The sequence below is a fragment of the Protopterus annectens genome, chromosome 14.part0, assembly GCF_019279795.1.
Source record: "Protopterus annectens isolate FY-2018-M chromosome 14.part0, PAN1.0, whole genome shotgun sequence".
NCBI classification, from domain to species: Eukaryota; Metazoa; Chordata; order Ceratodontiformes; family Protopteridae; genus Protopterus; species Protopterus annectens.
The window spans coordinates 175063594-175086750 of NC_056748.1; the positions used below are offsets into that span (position 1 = coordinate 175063594).

Genomic DNA, 23157 nt, shown 5'->3' on the forward strand with positions numbered 1-23157 from the left:
AGTCACAACTGCAGAGTAAAGTATTGACAACCTCAGAAGAGAATTTTTTGGTGTTTCTAGTGGATTTATAGTTAGTGGTTTTGCATATGCTTGTTCTACTACATATAAGGTATATTATGTTGTGGTCACTTAAGGGTCTCTTCTGATGTGCTTGGTCTTGTCTAGGTAGAATCTAATGAATACATAATGAAACAGGCCTATCTATGGGAAGGAGAAGAAATCCGTCCTCCAGGCCTTTGGATGTTTGGCCCTGGCTGTGCAAAATTTTTGTAGCTGGCAGTTTTGGTCTGAAGAAAAAGGCCTATTTTTGGCACACCCTAAGTTTGGCAGTTGAGTTGGAAGATGCTCCTTTTTTAACTCATTCACTCCAATGGAGCTCAGGAAGGTGGCATTGTAACTTCAAATGGGCAGTGCCTTTTGGTAGAACCAAATTATGTTCTCACATTTCAAACAAATGTTCATATCTCTGGAAACAAAGGGATTATGAAAGAAATAGTAGTTGTATAAAATCTTACCATAACCATAGATGCCCTTCTCTTTCATGTTGCAGTATTCTAACATGAGGGATCCTCCACATGAGGTGACCCAAACAGCCGGCCCATCTACAAAAGCTTAGCATGGCAGTTGTATGGTGCATGGGACATCACACATAGGTACCATAAACTGCGGGCCATAAATATGATGTCGGCATGCACTGAACTCAGAACTAAATGCCCCAGTTAGACAACAGTCTAAGGACAGCTGACAAGGATGTCATCCAGTAAGGGGAGAGAAAAAAAGGAAAATAGGGCCTAAGAGGGGGAGGATAAGAATACTGCAACATGGAAGAGGACGACATCTATGGTTCTGGTAGGATTTTACACAACTACTCTATGTTCGTCTATTCTCATGTTGCAGTATTCGAACATGAGGGAGAATACTAAAGCTCAGCATGTGATATGGGAGGAGTTCTCTACAAACTCATGCAGGATGGCTTTAGCAAAACCTGCCCTAGCCCTAGAGATGTTGTCCAGTTTGTAAAGTTTAGTAAAGGTGTGGACTGAAGTCCAAGTGGCTGCCTCTAGTCCCTTGAAAAAGGCCCCTGAGGAGGCCACAACCCTGGTGGAGTGGGCTCTCATGGTATAAGGCAACTGTTTGCCACGGAAGGAGTAACAGAAGGATATGGTGTTGGAAATCCAAGAAGAACTCGTTTGCTTGGAGACTGCCTTTCCCAGACCCCTGGCGTGAATGGATACAAACAGCTGATTTGACTTTCTGATGTGCTTGGTCTTGTCTAGGTAGAATCTAAGTTTGTCTGTGAACATCCAGGGAATGGAGCTCTCTCTTACTTTCATTTTGAGGGGGGAGGAAAGAAAGTGAGCAAATGGATAGACTGATTAAGGGATAGTTCATTGACCACTTTAGGTATGGAGACGGGGTTGGTCCAAAGAGAGACCCTATTCTTATGAAATATTAAGTAGGGTGGGTTGGCCATGAGTGCTTGTAACTCAGAGACCCTTCTTGTCAAAGTCAAGGCTACAAGAAGCACCATTTTCCAAGTGTGGCTGAGGCTGTTGGTTCAAAGGGAGCAGTCGTGAGTTTTTCTAGAATAAAATTAAGATCCCAAAGAGGAGGGATGGGTTTCCTTGGTGGCGTGACCCCCTTAAGGAAAAAGCTTTACCTCTAATCTGAATAATAATGGTGAATTGAGAGGTAAACAAGCACAGATAGCTGATAAATGGACTTTCACTGAGGAATATGAAAGTTCAGACTTAAGCAATTTATACAGATAAGACAAAACTAGAATACATCTGCCCAAAAGGGATCTAGTTGCCTGTGTAGACACTAAATTGAGAACCTTTTCCATTTACATAAGTAGGATCTCCTAGTTGTGTATTTCCTGGAGGACAGAAAGCACATCCTCTGAATAAAGGTGTCTAAAAGGGATCAAAAGTTTGGGTGGATGAGGGATCCCTTCTGTTGTATGATGAGATCCACCTTCTGAGGTAACTTGTGGCAATTGCCTTTGGCTTGAGAAAAAAGTAGGGGAAACCAGTGCTGCCTTGGCCAGAAGGGGGTCACCAAAAAGATTTTCAGTTTGTCCTATTGAATCTTCAGCAGGACTTTTTGTATGAGAGGGAAGTGGGGGAAGCATAAAGAAACATCCCCTTCCACTGTGCAGAATAACTGTAGTTGTTTGTTCAGAGGGGAGGCAAACAGATCTATTTGTGGTGTGCCCCACCAGTGGATAATGTCCAGGAAGACATCTCTGTGCAACATCCATTCGTGACTCTGAGATACTGACCTGCTGAGGGCATTCGCCTGAACACTGGTTTGTGAGGGGATGTAAACTGCCTGCAGGGCCACTTTAGAGAGGGTGGCCATTTCCCAAGCTTGGATGGCTAGCCTGCACAGCAAGTAGGATTTTGTCCTCCCCTTGCTTGTTGATGTACCACAGGACTGCTTTCAGGGCCAGGATAAGAGCAGTCATCTCCCTGATACTGATGTGTTTCTTCTGAAGGCAAGTGTCCCATTACCCTTGAACCTTCAGGTCATTCACAGTCAGCCCCCACCCGAGATCTTATGAATCTGTGTACATCTGTTGAACTGCAGGGATAGGTTGTAATAGTAGTCCTGGATTCAGATGAATTTGCTGGATCCACCACAGGATTTCCTTCTCGAGACAGGGAAGGAATGAGACCTGAAACTCTAGTGGATGAGAGTGTTGGGACCAAACATTCTTCAGGTACCATTAAAACTTCCTCATATGCAGCCTGGCAAGGGATAGCATGGGAAGCATGGCAGCTACGCGACCCAGGAGGTGAAGGAGCTCCCTGGCTGAGATGGAGTTGGTCAGGAGTAGTTCTTGGAAGTAAGTGGTCAATGATGTGACCTTGTCTGGGGGAAGAAAGGCCTTCGTCATAGCTGTCCTTAGCTTCCAGCCCAGGAAAATCTGATCTTGGGTAGGAGGAAGGGAGGATTTGAGTTGATTGATTGTGAAACCTAGCCCTTCAAGGAGGGAAATGGTGAACTAAAAGTGTTTTACCAGGGTATTTGGTTGATCTGCCTGAATAAGGAGGTCACCCAAGTTTGGGAAGATTTGAATGCCCCTCATCCTGCAAAAAGCCACTACAGGGGCTAGGCATTTTCTAAATACCCTTGGTGCTGTAGACAAGCCAAAGGGCAAGACAGTAAACTGACAGTACAAGGACTGCACAGCAAAATGCAGGAATTTTCGATAGGATGGACAGATAGGAATGTGCAGAGATGCATCTTTCAGGTCTAGAGTGGCCAGGAAAGACATGGGAGTCGAGTGGAAGTAGGGTTTGGAGTGAAAGTTTGCGGAAGGTGGGTACATGCAGAAAAAGTGTTTAGAAGGGACAGGTCTAGGATGAGTCTCCATGGGCCATCCTTTATTGGGACTAGGAACATTCCGGAGTAGAAGCCTTGGTCTTCCTGCCCTGCATGAACCCTTTGGATTGTGTCCTGTTGAAAGAGACCTCATATGACTGGTGGGAAAAGATGTGATACCGTTTTTGGAAAACATATTTCCCATCAGATCATGAAGTAACCCTTTACCCTAATCGACAAGACCCAGTTGTCTGAGGTGATCTGTTGTCACAGGGGAAGATAGTGAGAGAGGTGGGCAGAAAGGGGTAGGTGATTTGAAGGGGTCAGATAGTCACACAGAGGCTAACCTGTCAGGAAGGGCTGTTTGTGAAAAGAAGAGGTTGGTCAAGATGAGGTTGATTTCCTGGCACCTTTCCTAGATTTGTGAGTAGGTGGTGCAGAAACCTTCCTGACAAATCTTGGTTTGGCAGGACAGTTTCTGTGAAACTTAGGCACTGGTGAGACAAACAGGTGCTTAAGGTCCTGTAGCTCCTTGCACTTTTCCTGCAGGCTGTTAAACAATTCTGCTGACTGTTTTAGAAAGAGAAAGTTACTGTCAAGAGGAGCATCCATAAACTTGTTTTTAAAATCATCTGGCAATGGCTGTAATCTGAGACAGGAGTATCCATGGAGCACTGAGGCTGAAGCAGCAGACCTGTCCGATGCTTCTACAGCATCATAGCTGCATTTAATTTTGTGACTAGACCTTGAGCAGCTAAGGAGAGACTGGAGGCAACTTGTGCCTTAATGGGAGAATCTGGTAAGGAGGATAGCTGATCCATGGCCTGCCTGTGAGACAAGATCCAAAGCATACTTTACTATACGCATTTGGTAACTGATGGCTCTGAAAGCCAGGGTGGATGAAGTGTACATTTCCTTTTCCAGTCTGTCCTTCATTTTACTGTCTTTGTCTGATGGGAGTAAAGAGGAAGAGGGAATCTGTCTGGATTGTTTGTCCGCCTAGACAGCAATCACAGCTGGGTCTGCCACAGGAGGCTTGATGAGATATTTAAAGTCAATAGAAACTTTATAAAACCTGTCTGGTCTCTTTAGAGCTGGAGGTTGAGATTCTAGTGTTTCTGAAGCTGAGGTAAAGGCGTCCAGGTTGGCTGATATCACTGGAGGAATGGTTGAGTGGGAGGGGAATTCCATCTGCAGAAGTTCCTAATACCTTTTTTGTACTTCTATCATTTGTGTGGAATCCCATTTGAAATATTCCCTCATATTTTAAATCGTTTTCCCAAAGGTTATGTCATCAAGTGGAGAATCACCCTCTAAGGAGTCCTCGTCTGGAGAACAGTATCCCAAGGGAGAGGCCAGTTGAGAGGCATATGAGAGGGACTCATCGGAAAAGGAAGAGTTCTCCTCTAGAGTCTCAGGTTGGAGTAAGGGGCCCAATGAAGCAGGCCTGGGGTTCAAAGTTGGTAGAGTAGCAGGAGCTTGGGAAGAAGCAGTCCTAAGGGCCATAAAGGCATTAAACAGAGACTGAGAAAAGGCCTGCCAGTCTGGCAAGTCTTCAGATGGAGCAGACAGATGTCAGGTCTTCTGCTTTCTTTTCAGAGAGGATGTCTTTGCTATAGGCTGAGCAGCCCAAGTCCTAGGATCAGAGGCCAGCAAAGGGCTTGGAGTGGGTTCCTCTGGAATGGAAGGTAACACTAACTGAGCAGATGAACCTGGTTCCCACACTGACATAGGAAGCCAACATCACAGATACCACTGCAGACATGCAGGCTGGAGAAACTAGGGAGGTACACAAAGCAGCACCTGCTGAAATCGCCAATGCCATTGGATGCATCTCAGCCTCTAAATTGTCAGCTGGTAGGATGTCTGAATTGGGAGGCGCAGTCACTATTTCTGGCCTAGTAACTTTGGCCTTCTTTCTCAGTGGTTCGCCTGAGATGGCCTGCGTCACTTCCATGCCTATGGTGAGTCATTTAAGGCGTTGGTTTTCAACAAATAAGTTGAAGGCTGAAACACGTCTGTACAGTGTTTTTGGAACAAATGACAGGCAGATGGAACATGCTTTGTAGTCATGGGTAGGCCCTAAACAGAAGAGGCAGAGATAGTGGCTATCTTTATGCAGAATTTGACATCCACACTTACATTTTGCCTTCCAAGATGACTTAGAGCATAAAAAGCTAATGAGTTCTGTCTGTATTTACTTGGTTGTTGAGATTTAGAAAAATGCAAAAATTATATTTATATAAATTAATATAATAAAAAAAAAGTTAACATCTCTACCAGCACTAGACAAAAGTCAAATATAAATGCAGCTGAGTTTGCCATTGTGTTAGCCTTAAGATGAAATTTTTAAAACCTTGTACATATAGCATGGTTTTGGAACTACTGATGCAAATATAAACAAGCAATATTTGATGCCTAGAGACGTCAGAAGAAGTTAACTACAAATGCACCTGGAGGCATCACTCGGATGCAACGAGTTAAGGTCTAATCAACAGGACCCACTCCTGACCTACTGAAGTGATCTGCAAGAAAGTTACATACCCCTTGCAGTTACTGGGCTAAAAGATGAAGACTCAGGCTTTGTGCTATGTCCCATAAGGTCATGGTCAAGGCAGCAGATGGCAAGAGTGAGTGCCTCGCTGTTTGTTTATATGCCATATCACTGTGGGTTCTATCTATTCATATTAGCAGAGTCCCTGGATTCCAGGTTTCCTTGGAAGCCAGAATGCACTTGAGAACAGCCATTTCCTTTAGCTTTTAAGGAAATTCTGTTCCCATTTTCATTGAGCTTGAAGGCTGCTGGAATGTCTGTGGCATCTGTGGTTACAGTTGGAGTTTGTTGAGGTTTCCTGAAGGGTACCCCTAGGTTCTGATTGCAAGCACAGATCCAACACAAACTCTATTTTTAGACAAGGTTGGAATGGAATTTTGTGGTTGAGGGAATGGTTGTGCTGATTCCAAACATTTTTCAAATACCACTGGATTTTCCTCATGAGGAGCCTGGCTACAGGAACCACTAAGATGCATGAGGCTGTGAACCCAGAAGTCTAAGAACTTCCCATGCTGTAACAGACTGAAAGGGAAGAAGAGACTGAAGTAGGTGGTTAGGAAATCTATCTTTTCCAAAGGAAGAAAAGCTCTTTGCTGGTCTGTGTCTACCAAGGTTCCCAGAAACACTAGTTTTCTGGAGGGAGAGACACTGAATTTCTTTAGCTACAGGGGGTAACATAGAAAGGATAGGATGGTCATTTTTTTTTTCTAGGGCCAACAGTCCCCTTGAATCAGGGGTCTAGGTAAGGGTAGATTTGAATGCCCTTGGTCCTGCAGTATGCTATTACTGGAGTTAGAAATTTGATGAAAACCCAAGCTGCAGCATATAAACCAAAGGGCATAATAGAGAATTAATAATGATTTCTACCTGCTTTGAGTGTAGATGTTTCCTGTGTGATTTTGCTACAGGAATGTGTAGGTAAGCATAATTTAGATGCAAGGTGGCCACGTAGATAGGGTTGCCACCTTTTGAAATGCCCAAAGTGGGACATTTTTTGTAAAAATGTGAGATTTTGCAGGACAAAACATACCCAAGGCCAGTGCAAAGGACAGAACTTTACTTTTTTGACAGAATAAAAGCTTATTTTTGTAGCATTTGAGTGCTTATGCTATTTCATATAATATTGATGTGTTTCAGACACAAAATAACTGTTTTATCCAGCTATTAAAGAAAACTTAAGAAATACATTTTGTCTTAAAATCTCAGGACATTTGTCTTTTCTTAGTTTTTTTCGCAGGACACAAGTGCCCAAAGCAGGACTGTCCCTCGCAAAGAGGGACAGGTGGTAATCCTACACGTAGATGCTTCCTGTGTGATTTTGCTACAGGAATGTGTAGGTAAGCATAACTTAGATGCAAGGTGGCCACGTAGACTCTAGAGTCAAGTAATGGTAGAAGCTTTTGCATAGTAAGCATTTCAAATTTTGGGACCAGAATAAATTTTAGTTTTGACAAATCCAGAATGGGCATCCACATTCCCTCTTTCCCTGGGACAAGAAAGAGACTTGAGTAATAACCTCTTCCTCTTTTGGGACCGGATACGTCCTCAATGAAGCCTTGCTGCAGGATCAGACCTACTTGGTTTAGAGCTTTGTTTAGTTGATTTGGAAGAACGGATGGCATGTCAGCAGGCTTTGGAAGGAAAGTGAAGGAGAGTACGTAAATCTATCTTGATGATATTAAGCACAGATTCTTGTCTTGGGCAATTTTTTCCACAGCTGAATGAAGACTGCTAACCTTCTTATTAGTCTTAGTAAGGGAGAAAAAAAGAGGGATAAACAGGGGTTGGGGTGGGACTTGAGGAAGAGAGGAAAGGGAATTCAGGGAGGGAAAGTACAGTTTTGTACCTACCATAAATGTAGATGTTCGAGTGCTAATACAGCTGCAGTAATCACAGATGGGTTTTCTGCCGTCAGGCGGGTCCTCGGTCGGCCGAATTCCAAAGTCTAGGTCCGGCGTCGGTTGTTGTCGCTTTCTCTTCTGACGTCAGTGAGGCCGGAGTATATAAGACACAGCCGACGCCATGTTCTTCAGTCTTTCTTGCCCCAGATGTCAGGTGCCCCCAGAAGGAAGGCAATACATAAATTATGTTTATATGTATATACATGCAATGCAATATAATCCAAAATCAGTAGTTGCAAGCAAATAAACCATAGAAGGATAACCCAGTCAGGTTGTATGAAGAGGGTGTTAGGCCCCATGCCTTTACCAAGTGGGGAAGGAGGGAGGGAAACCTGTACTGCAGCTGTATTAGCACTCGAACATCTACATTTATGGTAGGTACAAAACTGTAATATGTTCATCGTGCATACAGCTGCAGTAATCACAGATGGGTAGAGTCTCAATGCTGCGCACAGGGTGGTAGGTACTAGGAGGAACTGGGTTGAGCCAGAATGCCCTGCAACACAGCAGTGGCAAAGCCTGCTCTAGTTCTGGAATATAAAGGCAGGTGGTAGTGTTTTGTGAAGGTATGTACAGAACTCCAAGTGGCTGCCTCCAAAATATCTTTGGTAGGAACTCCTCTGAGGAAGGCTGTAGAGGTAGCTGTGGCCCTGGTGGAGTGTGATCTGATACCTGTAGGAACAGATTTCCCATGATAGGAATAACAAAACCGTATGCAGTGGCCTATCCACTTTGAAATAGTCTGCTTGGTAACTGGCTTCCCTTGAGACCCTACAGCATAGGACACAAAGAGTTGTTCTGATTTCCTGAAGGACTTTGTTCTGTCCAAATAATAACGTAGCTGCCTATGGATGTCTAAAGAGTGTAGCAGCCTTTCCCCTTTGTTTTGAGGATTGGGGTAAAAGGTAGGTAGGTGTATGGCTTGATTTAAAGCTACCCTGGATACCACTTTAGGCATAAATGACGGGTTGGTACGAAGGGAAACCCTGTCCTGAGGGAAGATGAGAAAGGGCTGCACCGCCATGAGGGCCTGTAGTTCCGAAACCCTACAAGCTGAAGTGATAGCCAGAAGGAAGGCTGTTTTCCAGGACAAATATTGCAAATCTGTTGAGGCAGCTGGTTCAAAAGGAGGCAGTGTTAATTTTTATAGTATGTAATTAAGATCCCAGGCTGGTATTGGTTGTTTCCTTGGTGGTCTTATATTCTTAGCACCTCTGAGGAACTGTCGTAAGAGTGGGTGAGAAAATAAAGGAGGATCCGTGTTGAATTCTGCAGAAATGGCTGAGGCATGGATTTTTATGGAAGAAAATGAAAGTCCACTGTTCAGCAGCTCAGCTAGATACTGTAATACCTGAGGCAAGTTCAGTTTTCTAGGGTCCTGGCCTTTTTTCTCATTCCAAGAGCAAAACCGCTTCCATTTTGCGGAGTAAGCTTTTCTAGTAGATGGCCTTCTGGCCTCCAAAATGACATCCTGCACCTCCTTGGAAAGTAGGGTCTGTTGTGATGTTAAGGAATTTTCCATGCAGCGAGATTGAGTGTTTTCAGCTGACTGTGAATAGTTTTGTAGCTGTGCTGAGTCAGCAAAAGAGGCATTAGAGGCAGGGACCAGGGAGGAGTATGTGTTAGGCTCCTCAGGAGTGGGTACCAGTGTTGCCTTGGCCAATCTGGAGCAATCAGTATCATCTTCGGTCTGTCTGCTCTTGCTTTCAAAAGCACCTTGGGCAGAAGAGGCAGAGGTGGGAATGCGTAAACTGTCCATGCTGTCCAACTGAATGAAAGGGCGTCCACTCTCCAGGTCGTTGGATGAAAGGTCCTCGAACAAAACTTTTCCAATTGCTGATTCCTGTGGGAGGCAAAAAGATCTATGTCTGGCCTCCCCCACGCTTGGATTATCTCTGTGAACACCTGAGGATGCAACTTCCATTCGTGTGGATCTGTCATATTTCGGCTTAGATTGTCTGCCAGCGTGTTTTCCAATCCTGGCAAGTACTGTGCTTGACGTTCGATTTGCCATTCCAGAGCCAAGTTCCAAAGAGTCATGGATAGTCTGCACAAGGGGTATGAATGTGTTCCTCCTTGTTTGTTTATGTACCACATTACTGTGGTGTTGTCTCTTCTTATCAGTAATTGTCCTGGAAGCAGGAAGTCCTTGAAAGCTGTAATTGCATTTATTACTGCTAGCATTTCTTTTTGATTGATGTGAAGGTGCTTTTCCTTTTGGGACCATTTGCCCTGAATGCACCTGTCCATCATGTGTGCCCCCCAGGCGTAATCTGAGGCGTCTGTTGTGATGACTTGCTTTGCTTGAGGCTTGCAGAATGGGAGGCCTGTATTTGCTTGACATGCTTGGGCCCACCATAGAAATTCCTTTTGCAAACATGGAATTATTGGTATTATTGTTTCCAAACTGTGACTGTGTTGAGACCATAGGTTTTTTAGGTACCATTAAAGTTTCCTCATATGCAGCTTTGCACATGGGATTAAAAGAATGCAAGATGCCATGAAGCCCAGAGCCTGCAGGATTGTCCTTGCAGTAAGCCTGGTACATTTTGCTAGTATTTTGAAGTACTGAGTTAGTTGCCCCTGTTTTTCTGGCGTAAGATAGGCCATCTGGGTGTTTGTGTCCAAGTTGGCACCCAGGAAAGTTATTTTCTGAGATGGTGTTAGCCTTGATTTCTCTTTGTTGATTGTGTATCCCAGAGAATGCAGTAACCGTGTTACATATGCCAGATGTTCCAGAAGTATGTGCTTGCTGTTCGCTTGGATCAGGCAGTCGTCCAAATAAGGGTAAATTTGTATCCCTTGAAGTCTGCAGTAGGCAATCACTGATGCCAGGCACTTTGTGAATACTCTGGGCGCAGCAGATAAGCCAAAGGGCAATGCAGAGAATTGATAGTGGATTGAACCTGCAAGAAGTCTGAGGTATCTTCTGCAGCTTTGTCTGATTGGGACATGCAGGTATGCCTCCTTGAGGTCCAATGTTACCAGCCAAAACTGCTTGCCCAGCATGGGAAGAAGCTGCTGTAATGTGAGCATCTTGAATTTTGGTACGAGTAAAATAGTGTTTAGGATGGATAAGTACAAAATGGGTCTCCAGTCGGTTCCTTTCCTTGGTACCAGAAAAAGTCTTGAATAAAAACCTTGACCTTGTTCGTGAGTAGGTACCTCTTGAATAGCTCTCATGCTTATGAGCTTTGAAATTTGTAGTTGTGCCTCTGCCCTTTGATTGTGTGGCAGGTTTGGCATGCCTCTCATTTTTGGAAGAGTGTGGAATTGAAATTTGTAGCCTCTGTTTATAATGTCCAGGATCCATTTGTCTGTTGTGACAATATGCCAATTTCTTGCAAATAATGCTAGCTTTCCTCCCAAAGGTGCTGCCAGCTGAGACCTGCTTGGCATGGAAATGAGGGAGTCATTGGGTTTGTTTCCTGTATTGTTGTGCACTGTCTTCGCCACCTCTTGGTGCTGGAGTTTGCCATTGTCGGTCTCTATATGATCCTTGTGATTGCCCTCTGCCCCTTGTGCGTCTGTATCTACCTCTTTGGGTCTTGTCAGTGGCTGGAAAGGACCAGTTTTTTGAAGGCCAATTTCTGCTAAAACGTGGTGGTTGTACCTGTAAAAAAGCTTTGACAGTTTGCATAGATTTGGCTTTTTCTTCCATTTTCCGTAATATCTCCTCAGCATTAGTACCAAACAGCACATCCTTTTGTAATGGAGCATCTAAAAGTTTAGCTTTCACATGATCAGGCAAGTTTTGTTCCCTAAGCCAGGCATGTCTGCGAATGACTGATCCTGTAGCAGCCGCTCTACTTGAGGCCTCTAGGGCATCATAACCACATTGTAAGGTGTGTTTACCCACTTGCTCTGCATTATGCATCATATCCTGCAACTCCTTCAAATCTGGTTGTTCAGGTTGAGACATTTTATTCCTTAATTGTGATAACAGGAACTGTTGATATTTAAGCATATGAAACTGACAATTTAAGGCCCTCATGGCCAGGGTGGCCGAGGTATATACCTTTTTTCCCCACCTTTCTAAAGATCTTGACTCTCTTTCGGCAGGAAGTGGATTCTTGGCAGTGGAGGCCCTCAATCCCTTGGGGCCTTGAGAAATGGTTTCAGGGTCAACATTATGGCTTTTGAAGAGAAATTGGTGATAGTTAGGAACTCTGTAGTACCTATCAGGTTTGACTGGTGCAGGAGGCAGGGAATCCGGGTTAAGGCAAGCCTCCGAATAAACATCATCAAGTATGTCCAAAACAGGAGGTATCGCCAGAGGTCTGTGTTGAGGTAACAAAAGAAATTCCCTAAGTCTTTTCTTGGAATCGGAAAAGTCTTGGCCTTCCCAAAGGAAGTGTTCCCTTAAAGTGTGCAAGGTTTCCCCAAAGGAAAAATCCTCAGGAGGAGATACAGAAGGAATGGACTGCTCTGCATCCGAATCCTCAAAAGGAGAGTAAGAGTGTTCCTCTACATCAGAATGTTCTGATAAAATGGAGTCCTGATCAGAAGAGGGAGAATCTTCCTCCACTCTGGGTCTCTTGTCTGGAGGGGGTTGAGAACCCCTGATAAGAGTAATTAAATCCTCAGCCATTTTAAGCATCTGTTTTTTAGGCATGGGGCCTGGAGATGGGCCCTGTGCAACAGGCCTCTTGGGATGCCTGGCTGCTTTGGATTTAGTAAAGGCCTTAATAGAAAAAGAAGATGAGGGTCTAAAGACACCATGGGTGGAAGTGGACCTGTCCACATTAGTAGGCTCAACATTAGCAATGGCTTCGGTGGTTGTAGTCTGGGAAAGGGCCGAGGTACCTGCGGTCTCGGGTACAGAGGACACCGCCAAAGGAGTGTCGTCGGTAGTCAGGGACTGCAAAGGCGTCTCGCTGAGAACCGGACCACGTGTAGCCTGTTTTGGCATGGTGTCGGTGGGGACCACGGACCTCGCGTGTCGGTCCTTGTCCTTGCGTTTTTTGGACAAAACGATAGTCGGAGTATCCGACGACATTTTATAATCAAAGGCTTTACCAAAATAGTGTTGGGCGAACTCCGCCCGACGCTTAATAGTGCGTTTATTGAAAGTAGCGCAAAAGCGACAGCCCGAGACGTCGTGGTCTGGGCCTAAACAAGGTATGCAGAGGGAATGGAAATCCTTATGCGGTATTTGCTTCCCACAAGAAATACAATTATTAACTTTTTCTGACATCGGTCTGAGGCAAGAAAAGTTTCCCCAACGGGGTACTTAGCTTTAATGAAGACTTCGGTTTCCAATATTTCCGTAATTCAGGAGCTGGCCGACCGGCACTTGCGAACTGCTTCTGCTTCGGGCACCGCGCGGCAAAAAAGACTGAAGAACATGGCGTCGGCTGTGTCTTATATACTCCAGCCTCACTGACGTCAGGAGAGAAAGCGACAACAACCGACGCCGGACCTAGACTTTGGAATTCGGCCGACCGAGGACCAGCCTGACGGCAGAGAACCCATCTGTGATTACTGCAGCTGTATGCATGATGAACATCCATCTGAATCATGGTTGCTCCCTGCCAGCCCCAGGGGGGTCAGAATCCACTAGGCCTGAAAGTAGATTCAGGTTGCTCATCTTTTCTGTTGCCTCAGTGGTCTACCCCTTCTGAGCCTTTTCCTTATTTGATTTTGCTGGGGGGGGGGCAGGATTTAAAAGCATAGTTTCTGCTAAACCTTAGTGGCTGAACATTCAAAAAGTTCTTGACAGTCTCCACCCAGTTTTGCCTTCTCCTCCAGTTTCTTGAAAACAGCCTCTGCTTTGGGTCCAAACAAAACATCCTTGTATAGAGAAGCATCTAAGATATCACACTTAACATGATCTGGAAAAGACTGCTCCCTTAATCAGGCATGTCTAAGTATAAGATGCAGAGGCAGCTACCCTGCTAAATTTTTCTAGAGAATCATAGCCACAATGCAAAGAGTGCAACATGAGAAACAGAGCTGCATATGTCCAGCAGTACTCTGGGGAGAGTTCTGCCTTCTATCCCTACCAGTCTTTCTTTCATATGGTCCAGAAGGGTTTCCTGGTACTTAACCACAAGAAACTGGCAACTGAGAGTTCTCTTAGCCAGGATGACAGTAACCTTTTTTGCCATAATAATTCAGTATTCTACCCTCTATCATTAGACAATGGGTTCCTGGATGTGCTACTTCTAACTCCATTAGGACCCTGAGTCACCACTTTAGGATCTGAAGAGGGATTCCTAAACAGGTGTTTGTGTGAGTCTAGAACTCTGCAAAAGTGGTCTGGCTACCTTGGAGCAGGTGGTTGGGGGTTAGGCTGTAAGGGTGAGTCAGAAATATTTACAACTTCCAACAATGGAGGAATGGCAAAAGGTTTATGCTCAGTGATCTTAAGAAATTCCCCTAACCTTCTTCTTAGACTAAGGGTAATCCCAAGCCTCCAAATAGAAAAACTCTCTCATCCTGTGTACAGTTTCCACAAAAGTGAAACCCTCAGGTGGTGATGTTGAGGTTGGGCTGTCCTCTGAATAAGAATAAGCATAGGAGCCTGTGGACAACTGGTCTATGTAAGCCAATTAATCCACATCAGAATTATAAGAATCTGAGGATTCCTGGGGGGGGGGGGGTCCTGTTTTCTTTCCACAGAAAAAGATACTGTGGAAGCAGAGGGTCTAGAGTAGGACAGCAGAAAGTATCCTTTTAGGTTTGGCCCTAGGCTTGGTCCTAGGTGTGCTGTCAGAAGCACTGGGACCAGGCTCATATAAATCCACACAATCAACAGCTTAGCTCCATCCATTTATCAAATTCCCAGTGACATGGCTACCTTGTCCTTCATGGTGCATGGTCAATGACCCATTGGAAGGTTTCAGGATTCCGCTCTCCCTATCTGAAGCGATAAAATGGGAGTCAGAAGGTGTGGCCTGCAAAGCGGTCTTGGATCTAACTTACAACCTCGTTCTTCAATTTCTGTGGATATTGCAGAGTCTGGAGGCATGTCAGGCTCCAAAGGGTACACAGTGGTGGTCTCTGGCACTTCCTCAGTCATAGAAAGGGACTGCAAAGGCATCTCTTGTACTTCAACTATTACAAGTCTGGAAAGACTGGCTGAAGACAAAGATATGCTGTCTGCCCCTTATGTGGTTTCGCACACTTCTCATTTTGTTTTGTTTTTTTAACAGGGGTCAAAGGATGGACCAGCGAACATGTCATATCATGTGAGGATCCCTAACACTCTTTTTCTTTCTCTAAGTACTGGGCAAGGGGCTCAGACATATGATGAATTGTACACTTATTAAAGAGAGAAAGTCCTAATGTGGAATCAGTTTTCCATAATCAAGTCAGATATTAGTCCTACTACTCATATAAATCCACACAATCAACAGAGGAAGGGAAGTTTTTCTTCTAGTGGGGCACTTGGTTTTAAAGAAGTTCTCTTTTTCAGAATGAGTGGCGCATTCTACAGTACAGATAATTCAGGTTCCAATGGAAAGAAAGAGCTGTAAGATGGTATTGGCTAATGACCCTTGCACCCAGACATTCTGACATCAGGTGTAGGGTGACCGGCCATCCCAGGAGGATGGAGTTAAAGTTGAGCTGACCAACAGCTGCCAAAGTAAGGGAAACCCATATAACTACTGCAATACTGGAACAAGATGAACATCTGGTAATGATCCTCTACCCCCATCCATTCTGCAAACTGCGAGGTCCAACACAATGGAAATGTGGAGATAAGCATCTTTCAGCTCCAGAGTGACTAAGAAAGCTTGCAGGAACAAAAGTAGAAGAAGAAGGAAAAGTGGATGACAACACCGAAGTGTCAAGCATTCTAAATTTTGCTATGGCAAAGAACTAAGCTGGACAATTTTATCTTGGCACCAGGATGAATCTTTAGTAGAAGCATGCTTTTCCTGCCACCCTGAGTACTCACTCTAAGGCCCCTTTCTCCAGGAGATCCTTTAATAGGGAAGACACTACAGAAAAGTGGTCTCTTGGAACAAGAGGGGATCCCTCAGCACTCTGGGTACTAATTGCAGTTTGTAACCCTGTTGTAGAATCCTAATGACCCATTTAGTTCTGGGTTATGCTTTTCAAAATGAGTATAAAGAAATCCAGGTGAGCTCCCATCTGTTCTGTAAGTGGTGAAGGGAGTGGGTGAGGAGGGTGGGTGCAGTTGAGTGGAATTTCTAGTGTTGGAGAAGGGGGCAGACAGGCTGTCATGGCATTTCCCTCTGGGACTCAAGGCCCTGGGGATCTTGAGTGTTAAGCTTCTCTTTTGGTTTTGCTTGGCATTCTTTTCTAAATCCGCCTTTCTTCCCTTTACTAATGTCATTCTTGTCCTGTGTGGGAGTATAATGGCCAAATATTTTCCCTGGACTTGGGTGCCTGAGTTTGAACAAAAGAAAAAAAATAATTGATGGACTGCATAGTTTTGTCCTTCTGCTTCAGTCTTTTGGGCAGAGGGTCCACAGAGGTCATTCTTATCCAGAGGGTCATTAAAGAATTCCATCTTCATGTGGGTCTGACAAAGACGAAACCTTCAGCCATGCATGTCCCCCAATCACTGCCCCAGTAGCTGCTGCTGTCCCACAACATGCTTCAAAAGGATTATATTAATACTTTTAGAGTATTTGGCAAAGACAGAGAGAGAGAGAGAGAGAGAGAGAAATGTCTTACAGTTGAAATATCTTCTGCTTCAGACCTTTATCCAAAATCCCCTCTGCCTTAGCTCTCATCTTTTCCAGCAGGGGTTGCTAGCAAATAAGTCTGGGAGTTCAAGATTTTGAAGGACAAGGTAGCCATGTCACTGGGAACTTGATAAATGGATGGAGCTAAGCTGGACAAAGCTTGTCTAAGAAATTACAGGAATCTCTGACCCAGTAAAGCAGTCAGGCTTCTTAGACATACAGGGGGATTGAACTTGGATCCGCAAATGCATCGACAACACACATCCTCCAGGATATCCATAACTGCAGGAACAGCAAGAGCCCTGGGGTCAGGCATGCCCAAGAAAGTTCTGTATCTGAACTGGGCCTCTTGACTGCACCTTAGACTTCTACTGGAACTCCATTTCATGAAGTGTGCCCAAAAGAAAAATTCTTTGGTGGAAAGGCAGAGGACATGTTCTGATCCATAATTAGTAATATAAAGAAACTGACCCAAATATGGCCGTTTATCTGCCTCAAAATTTTGGGGTGTTTGAAATCTCCAAATGATGTTCCATCCCTTCTCTTCTTAGAATGGAGCCCTGGCAATTCAGGTATTTCCAGAACCAGCTGCTTGGACTTTAGAAAGGACATAAAGTCCAGAACCAAAAAGAAGAGTTGTTGAAAAGGAGCCTGGAAAGTAGAAGATGCTGAGGTACTGCTTGATCAAAGCTGATTCAAGCTAGCAAGCACACGTTTGGTCTTTGGTGCTTTAGGCTTTATGGACTCAAGAAAAAAATGTTTTGTGGAATTTCAACACAGGCAGATGACGAAAGTCTCTACTCAGTCCTTGGAAACTTCTTTCCAAACAAAGACTGAGGCAACGCTGCCTTCAGCCTTGATAATGAGAATGGAAGCCTCTAGCATTAAGAACCCCTCAACATCAGCAGCATGCCAGTGTCTTAATTCCCTGAGACGTACACACAGGTGAACACATGGCAACCTATAAAGTGGTTGGGCAAAACCTCGGAAATCACTCTGAAGACCAGGGTCTGCCAAAGCATCTCACTGTATCTGATGCTGCCAGACACAGGTAAACTAGAGTCATCTGATGGACTGTCTTCAGACTAAGTAGGCTCTCACAGAACCTAGCCAGAAACAAAATGGTGTGGTACCGAAATAACAGCACTACACCTAAGTCATGACAGTTGAGATATGCATGCACCTCCTTCAGTGCTACAAACTCCCACCGGAATTTAGCTCTTCCCTTGACTGTCTTTGAAGAGAAGATGGAACAACTTAGACAAGCAGCCATGATGTGCTTTAGGACAATAAGAGTGAAAATCTCTGTGGGATATCTGCTCATTATGGTCAATACAGTTATTCATTTTTACAAGAGCACCCAGACTAATAACAGCAGCCCAAAAAAGTCAAGAAAATGTCCCCCATAGAATACATCTTTCCTCTAGAAACAGGACAACTGACAGACTGGCAATACTGTAGTTGTGCACCAGCGGCAAACTGCTTGACAAAAAAAATGTTGGTCAACACTCCTCTTACACCACTAAAGTCTATCTGTAGCAATGGGTGGGAGTCAGCAGAAGCCTTGGGAGAAGTACAGCTCTAGAAATCGGACTGGCCATTTGGCTACCTGTGGGGAGGATATCTCAAAAGTAATGAATGCAATAGTAAGCAGTACAATGAATATCTTATACAAGCTTTTGCACTCACTCATGTTTTATCAAGTACTTGTCAAAACAACAGTAGAAGTGAAAGTTTGTGTATGTTTTAGTAAAAGTTAGTATACAGTTCTTTTAAATGGCTTCTGGATCACTCACTTTTTTGGATTTAAGTATTTTATTCAATGACATTATGCTGTCTGGTACATTCCTACACAGAAGCAGTACACTAGAGCGTTTTCATTTACTACTACAATAGCAGAGAAGTATGACATGTCATTATTTATTTTTCTGCAGTTATTTCTGCATGTATGACTGACATGCTGGAGTCAGATGCCACTGACTGCAGACCTTATTATGCTCGCTACTGCTCCATTCTCCCTGCGGCAACCACAAATGTGGTGTATCCTCGGTATTTCCCTTTGTTAGGTGCGTTGCCTCTTTCCAAGGAGGCAAGCCTCTTGACTACTGGGCTCTAAATCACCTAGTGACTAGGCAAAAGGGCAAGAATAAAGGAAGCTAGTGAATTTGCTCTGCCCCTCCCTCTATAGTGACATGGTCCTCTAAGCTTCTGCCATTATACTGCCCAGCAATCACTGCTCATTCAAGTTTCTGGTCTCCAGCAGGAGTGGACCTGGATATGCCCCCAAACACATCTTGCTTAAAGTGAGCCCTAAGGGAAGCAAAGAGGCATAGCGTGGCCATTCCACTCTCTCTGTGTAGAGTCCTCCAATACTAAAGCTGCTAATTCAAACTGGGTCAAATAGGTTATAGTTAGAGCTTCATCCCTCTAGACCACTTTGCCAATGGCATACAATTTTTGTAGGGAAACTATACAATGCAACTTTAGTATCTAACATAAACAGCTTATAGAGGCAAATATTCTTAGTCTAATAAAGCAGTTATCCTTGACCAATAACATTAAAAATTCAAGAGAAGAGAAACAGCACATTATGACACCTTCTGTGAGCTCCCGTTAATTAAATACTATGACATACACGTTCTTTCTCTACTTAACTTGCTTCTGTCACCACAGAAAGAAACACATTGCTGGAAAGATAATATGTACCCCTATGTCAACTCTTGACGTCTATTACCCTATTCTAATGTACGTGATCTCTGCAAAGTCTAAACAGAATGTGGAATTAACACTCATTGCAGCACTGTGTTTAACTGCATGATTAAATTAACACAATCTGAAAGTACTCTAAGCTGAACAGTGAAAGGGTATTCCTAATGTTCCATTTTCTTGACTGAAAATTACTGCCTCAAAACCACTGTCCATGGCTAATCAGGTAACACACTTCCATTGGATGGCAAGAAAATCATAAGGTTATGGGCTCTATTCCCACACAAAGTACAAGATTCATTTTCCACCACTGGTACTGCAGTGCAGCACTGGAGGTGAGTGTTACACTCCTAAGGTGCCATCCTTTAGATAAGATGTTAAACCAAGTTTCTGCTTCTTCAGCTGGTGGTAGCTCACACAGATATGAAAGATCCCAGTCATACCTCTCGATCTCTTAACTGAAGAAATCTGGACAAAGCTTGACATACTGCTAAGACAAAGGCCCCAAAACAGGGACAGATTTTAAATATTGCTCTTACAAACTTAAAAAGTTGTTAAGACTAACAGGATTTGTGTTAGCATGCATTTTTCTAAAGGATATGAAGTCTGACACTCAAATTTATGTCATTTAGTGAATTCAGTTCTCAGATCTTCCCAGTTATTTGCTGTAAAATCACAAACTTTGTGAGGAAAAGATAAAAAATATGAAGCAAAAACCATACAGTTGAGAGATATGCATTCATTTATAAAAACAGTGACAGAGAGAAATGCATTCACATACAACTATGCCTACATTCTTCTTGAAAATATCCACTTACATGTCTGAATGTAACTGGGCAGTAAGCTTGGACAAGAAAAGAATGCTGCTGTCTGACAACCTTATCAAGGATAAACTATATTCCATTATTTTTTCAAAACGAACAACAGATAATACTACAAGTAAGTTTTCAGTGTTTCATTGTGTTTTTCTTTAAACACATGGACCTGATTTACAGCAAGAATCTTGTCTTATAATAAGTTCACCACATGCAACACAAGCAATGCTTTTTGTACACTGATCTACACACCTCTATCCCTCGAAGATGAACATGCTGGCTGATCTGTTGATTGACCTGGTGAAGCTCCATTCGTAGCTGATCCCTATTAGTCAGGGTTGATGTAATGCCATGCTTTACATGTCCCACCATGTCCGACGAAGGAAATCTCTCCCTGCAGTTAAAACACGACAGAAAGCACACACAATGAAAAAGAGAGAACAAAACCAACAATATTTTCAAAAGAAACTAACTGTGCAGAACATAACTGGAACTAGCAACACTGCTGGTGGCTCAGAAAAGAACTGATTTACTTATCAGTAAGCATAAATAGACTATTGTGTAGGTCGGCAAAATTCCCTGGCACAACACCTGGAGAGGTAGGAAGCCCACAAAGAAAATCAACATCAAAGCACATCTGCAAAGATGTTCTTTCTATTAACAAAGAATGACATCACTCTCATAGCAAATAAAGACATTTAACATCTTCTGAGAGCACAAAGTAACTGCTAGCAAAACTGCAATAAAAATGACAAGAAATGTGAAAGAGTGAACTACTTATTAACCTTGATGGGTCTAATTTTATGCTTAAAAATCAGTGCAGTAGATTCTTTCACATCTTTAGATATGTTTTTCCTTGTAATTATTACAGGTAAAATAATGCAAAAATATTCATATCCTCCTACCTACTCTTTAAGAAAACAAGGAAGAGCAACCACATCCTGTGTATCCACAATCAAAACTGCAGTAAATTTACCATTATGGCAGTCTCTCTTACATGCTCTAGCTCTCTGTAGCTAAAAAATTCTTTGTTCTGGCTCACTCCACTCCCTACCCTACTGGCAAATCCCACAGACCCCCACTATCCCTAGTTTTATATTGACACAAAACCTTCTTCGTCTGGTGTATAACTCCTCCTTTTCCTATCCAAGCAACCTATCATTTTGCTACCCCTCATCTGTCACAAACACACCCACCACTCAAATCATACTATCGATATCGCCACCTTGAGGCTCCACCTGTCTAGTTATACCTCTCTTCCACAGTTCTCCTCAGCTTCCATCTCATTTTTACACCCACTACTGCCTCCTGTTACACTCCTTTACATATGTTATATCTCTACAGCTGTCCTCTTTCTTCTGATTTCAGCCTTCGCTATGCTCCACATTCTTAGCATCCCATATTCTATACACCTATTCAAATTCCTGCCTAATTATTCTGAATTTTTTTAAATTCTTTAATTCTTTTTATTCTTTTCATTTCCTTCTACAACGTAATTACATATACATATACCATCTATTCTCCATCACTGTCCTCAAGATTCTTGTTAATAATACACACCAAATAATCTCCTCATCTTTCGATCCACACATCTACTCCTACGGCTATCATACCTTACATGCTATATGACAACTATCTCACCAATTTCTCAATCCCCCACCCTTACTCACACTGCCTATGTCACCTGCCAGACATTCACTATCACTATGGCTTCTAGCTTATTTGGCTTACCACCCCCATCACCTTTTCAGATATAAAATACTTAACCCTTCTCCCAACCCATATAAATGCAAATTTATTACTAACATACCTCAACATCCTCACTAGTGTATGCACACTGTAAAAAGATCATATTATGCGGAGATGTCCACCCAAACCCAGGTCCCAAATGCCTCTCCTCCACCCACTCCCTCTTCTACTGTAACATCATCTACTTAAATTTGAAAATCATATCCATGAGTATTCAAAGTATAGTAAACAAAGTCTCTAAATTTCATTCATCAATCACTCATTACTCCCCAGACATTATTATTCTTACAGAAACTTGGCTCAAACCACATATAAAAGACTTAGAAATTCTCCCCCCTGGCTATACTATCATCCACTCCAACAGATTATAAAAAAGGTGGTGGTGTAGCAATCATGTTTTCTAATGCAGTGGTGCAGCAGTTAATATTGTCACCTCACAGCAAGAGGTTGTCCGGTTCGATTCTTGGCTGGGCCGCCTTCTGTGCAGAGTCTGCATGTCCTCCCTGTGTTCACATAGGTTTCCTCCAGGTGCTCCGTTTTACTCTCACATTCCAAAAACATGTGTCTGAAGCATGTGTTCCTGGGCTCTCACTTGAAAATGGGTTTGTCCCAGATGGACTTTCCAGGTAAACAAATGTTAAACAAAATAAATAACCATCTCTCTATCTCTACCTTAATTTCTCTCCGCTGAAATCCATGTCTCTCACTGTAAATTAAATGAGCATAATACACTATGTATAACTGCCCTATGTATATTCTCCCCTTGGAAATAATATCCCTATTCTGGAAGACATCCTACACTGTGTATCTAGTTCAATTTCTCATGAAATAATAATTCTTGGTGATGTCAATATTAACTAGCCAAACTTCACATCAGACTACCCCTTTCAAACTACTCATAACTTCCCACACTCACTTCAACAAAGCTAATAACACTGGGACTAGTCTAGACTGGATATTAGTCTCAAAACCAAACCTTTACGACTCTCCAAGAACTCATCCAGACTTCCTCAGTGATCAGCAACTCACCATATCAAACAGCACCTTTAGAAAGACTGCCTTAATCTCTCAAATTTCATTTCCAAGATCTCTAACAACATCCTTAACTCATTCACTCCAATGGAGCTCAGGTAGTTTTGCAGTGAAACTTCTTAATGGGCAGAGCCTAAGATTTTTGACAGAATCAAATTATGCCCTTACATTTCAAATAAATATTCATAACTCTGGAACCAAAGGGATTATGAAAGAAGTATAAATGGCAAACACTTCAGCACAAACTATTTCTATAGTGGTAATGTTCTTTAGGTTCTAGGTCTTAAACCAAATTTTACAAGTCACAGTAAATACAGTAACTATTACATTTATAATATTTTGTAAACAACTTCCAATATCTCAGCAACCATACAAGTTGCACACATACTATCACAGCAGCATTTCAT

General features: G+C 43.1%; 1 protein-coding gene across 1 annotated transcript in view; it reads right to left on the minus strand.

The window, feature by feature from the left end:
- RC3H1 (ring finger and CCCH-type domains 1) overlaps window positions 1–23157 on the minus strand; it is a gene marked incomplete in the record, with an annotated part of 3590040 nt that overhangs the window by 488510 nt on the left and 3078373 nt on the right. Inside the window, 1 exon segment of the mRNA XM_044055940.1 lies at window positions 20222–20363. Coding sequence (XP_043911875.1) covers window positions 20222–20363 — 142 coding nt within the window.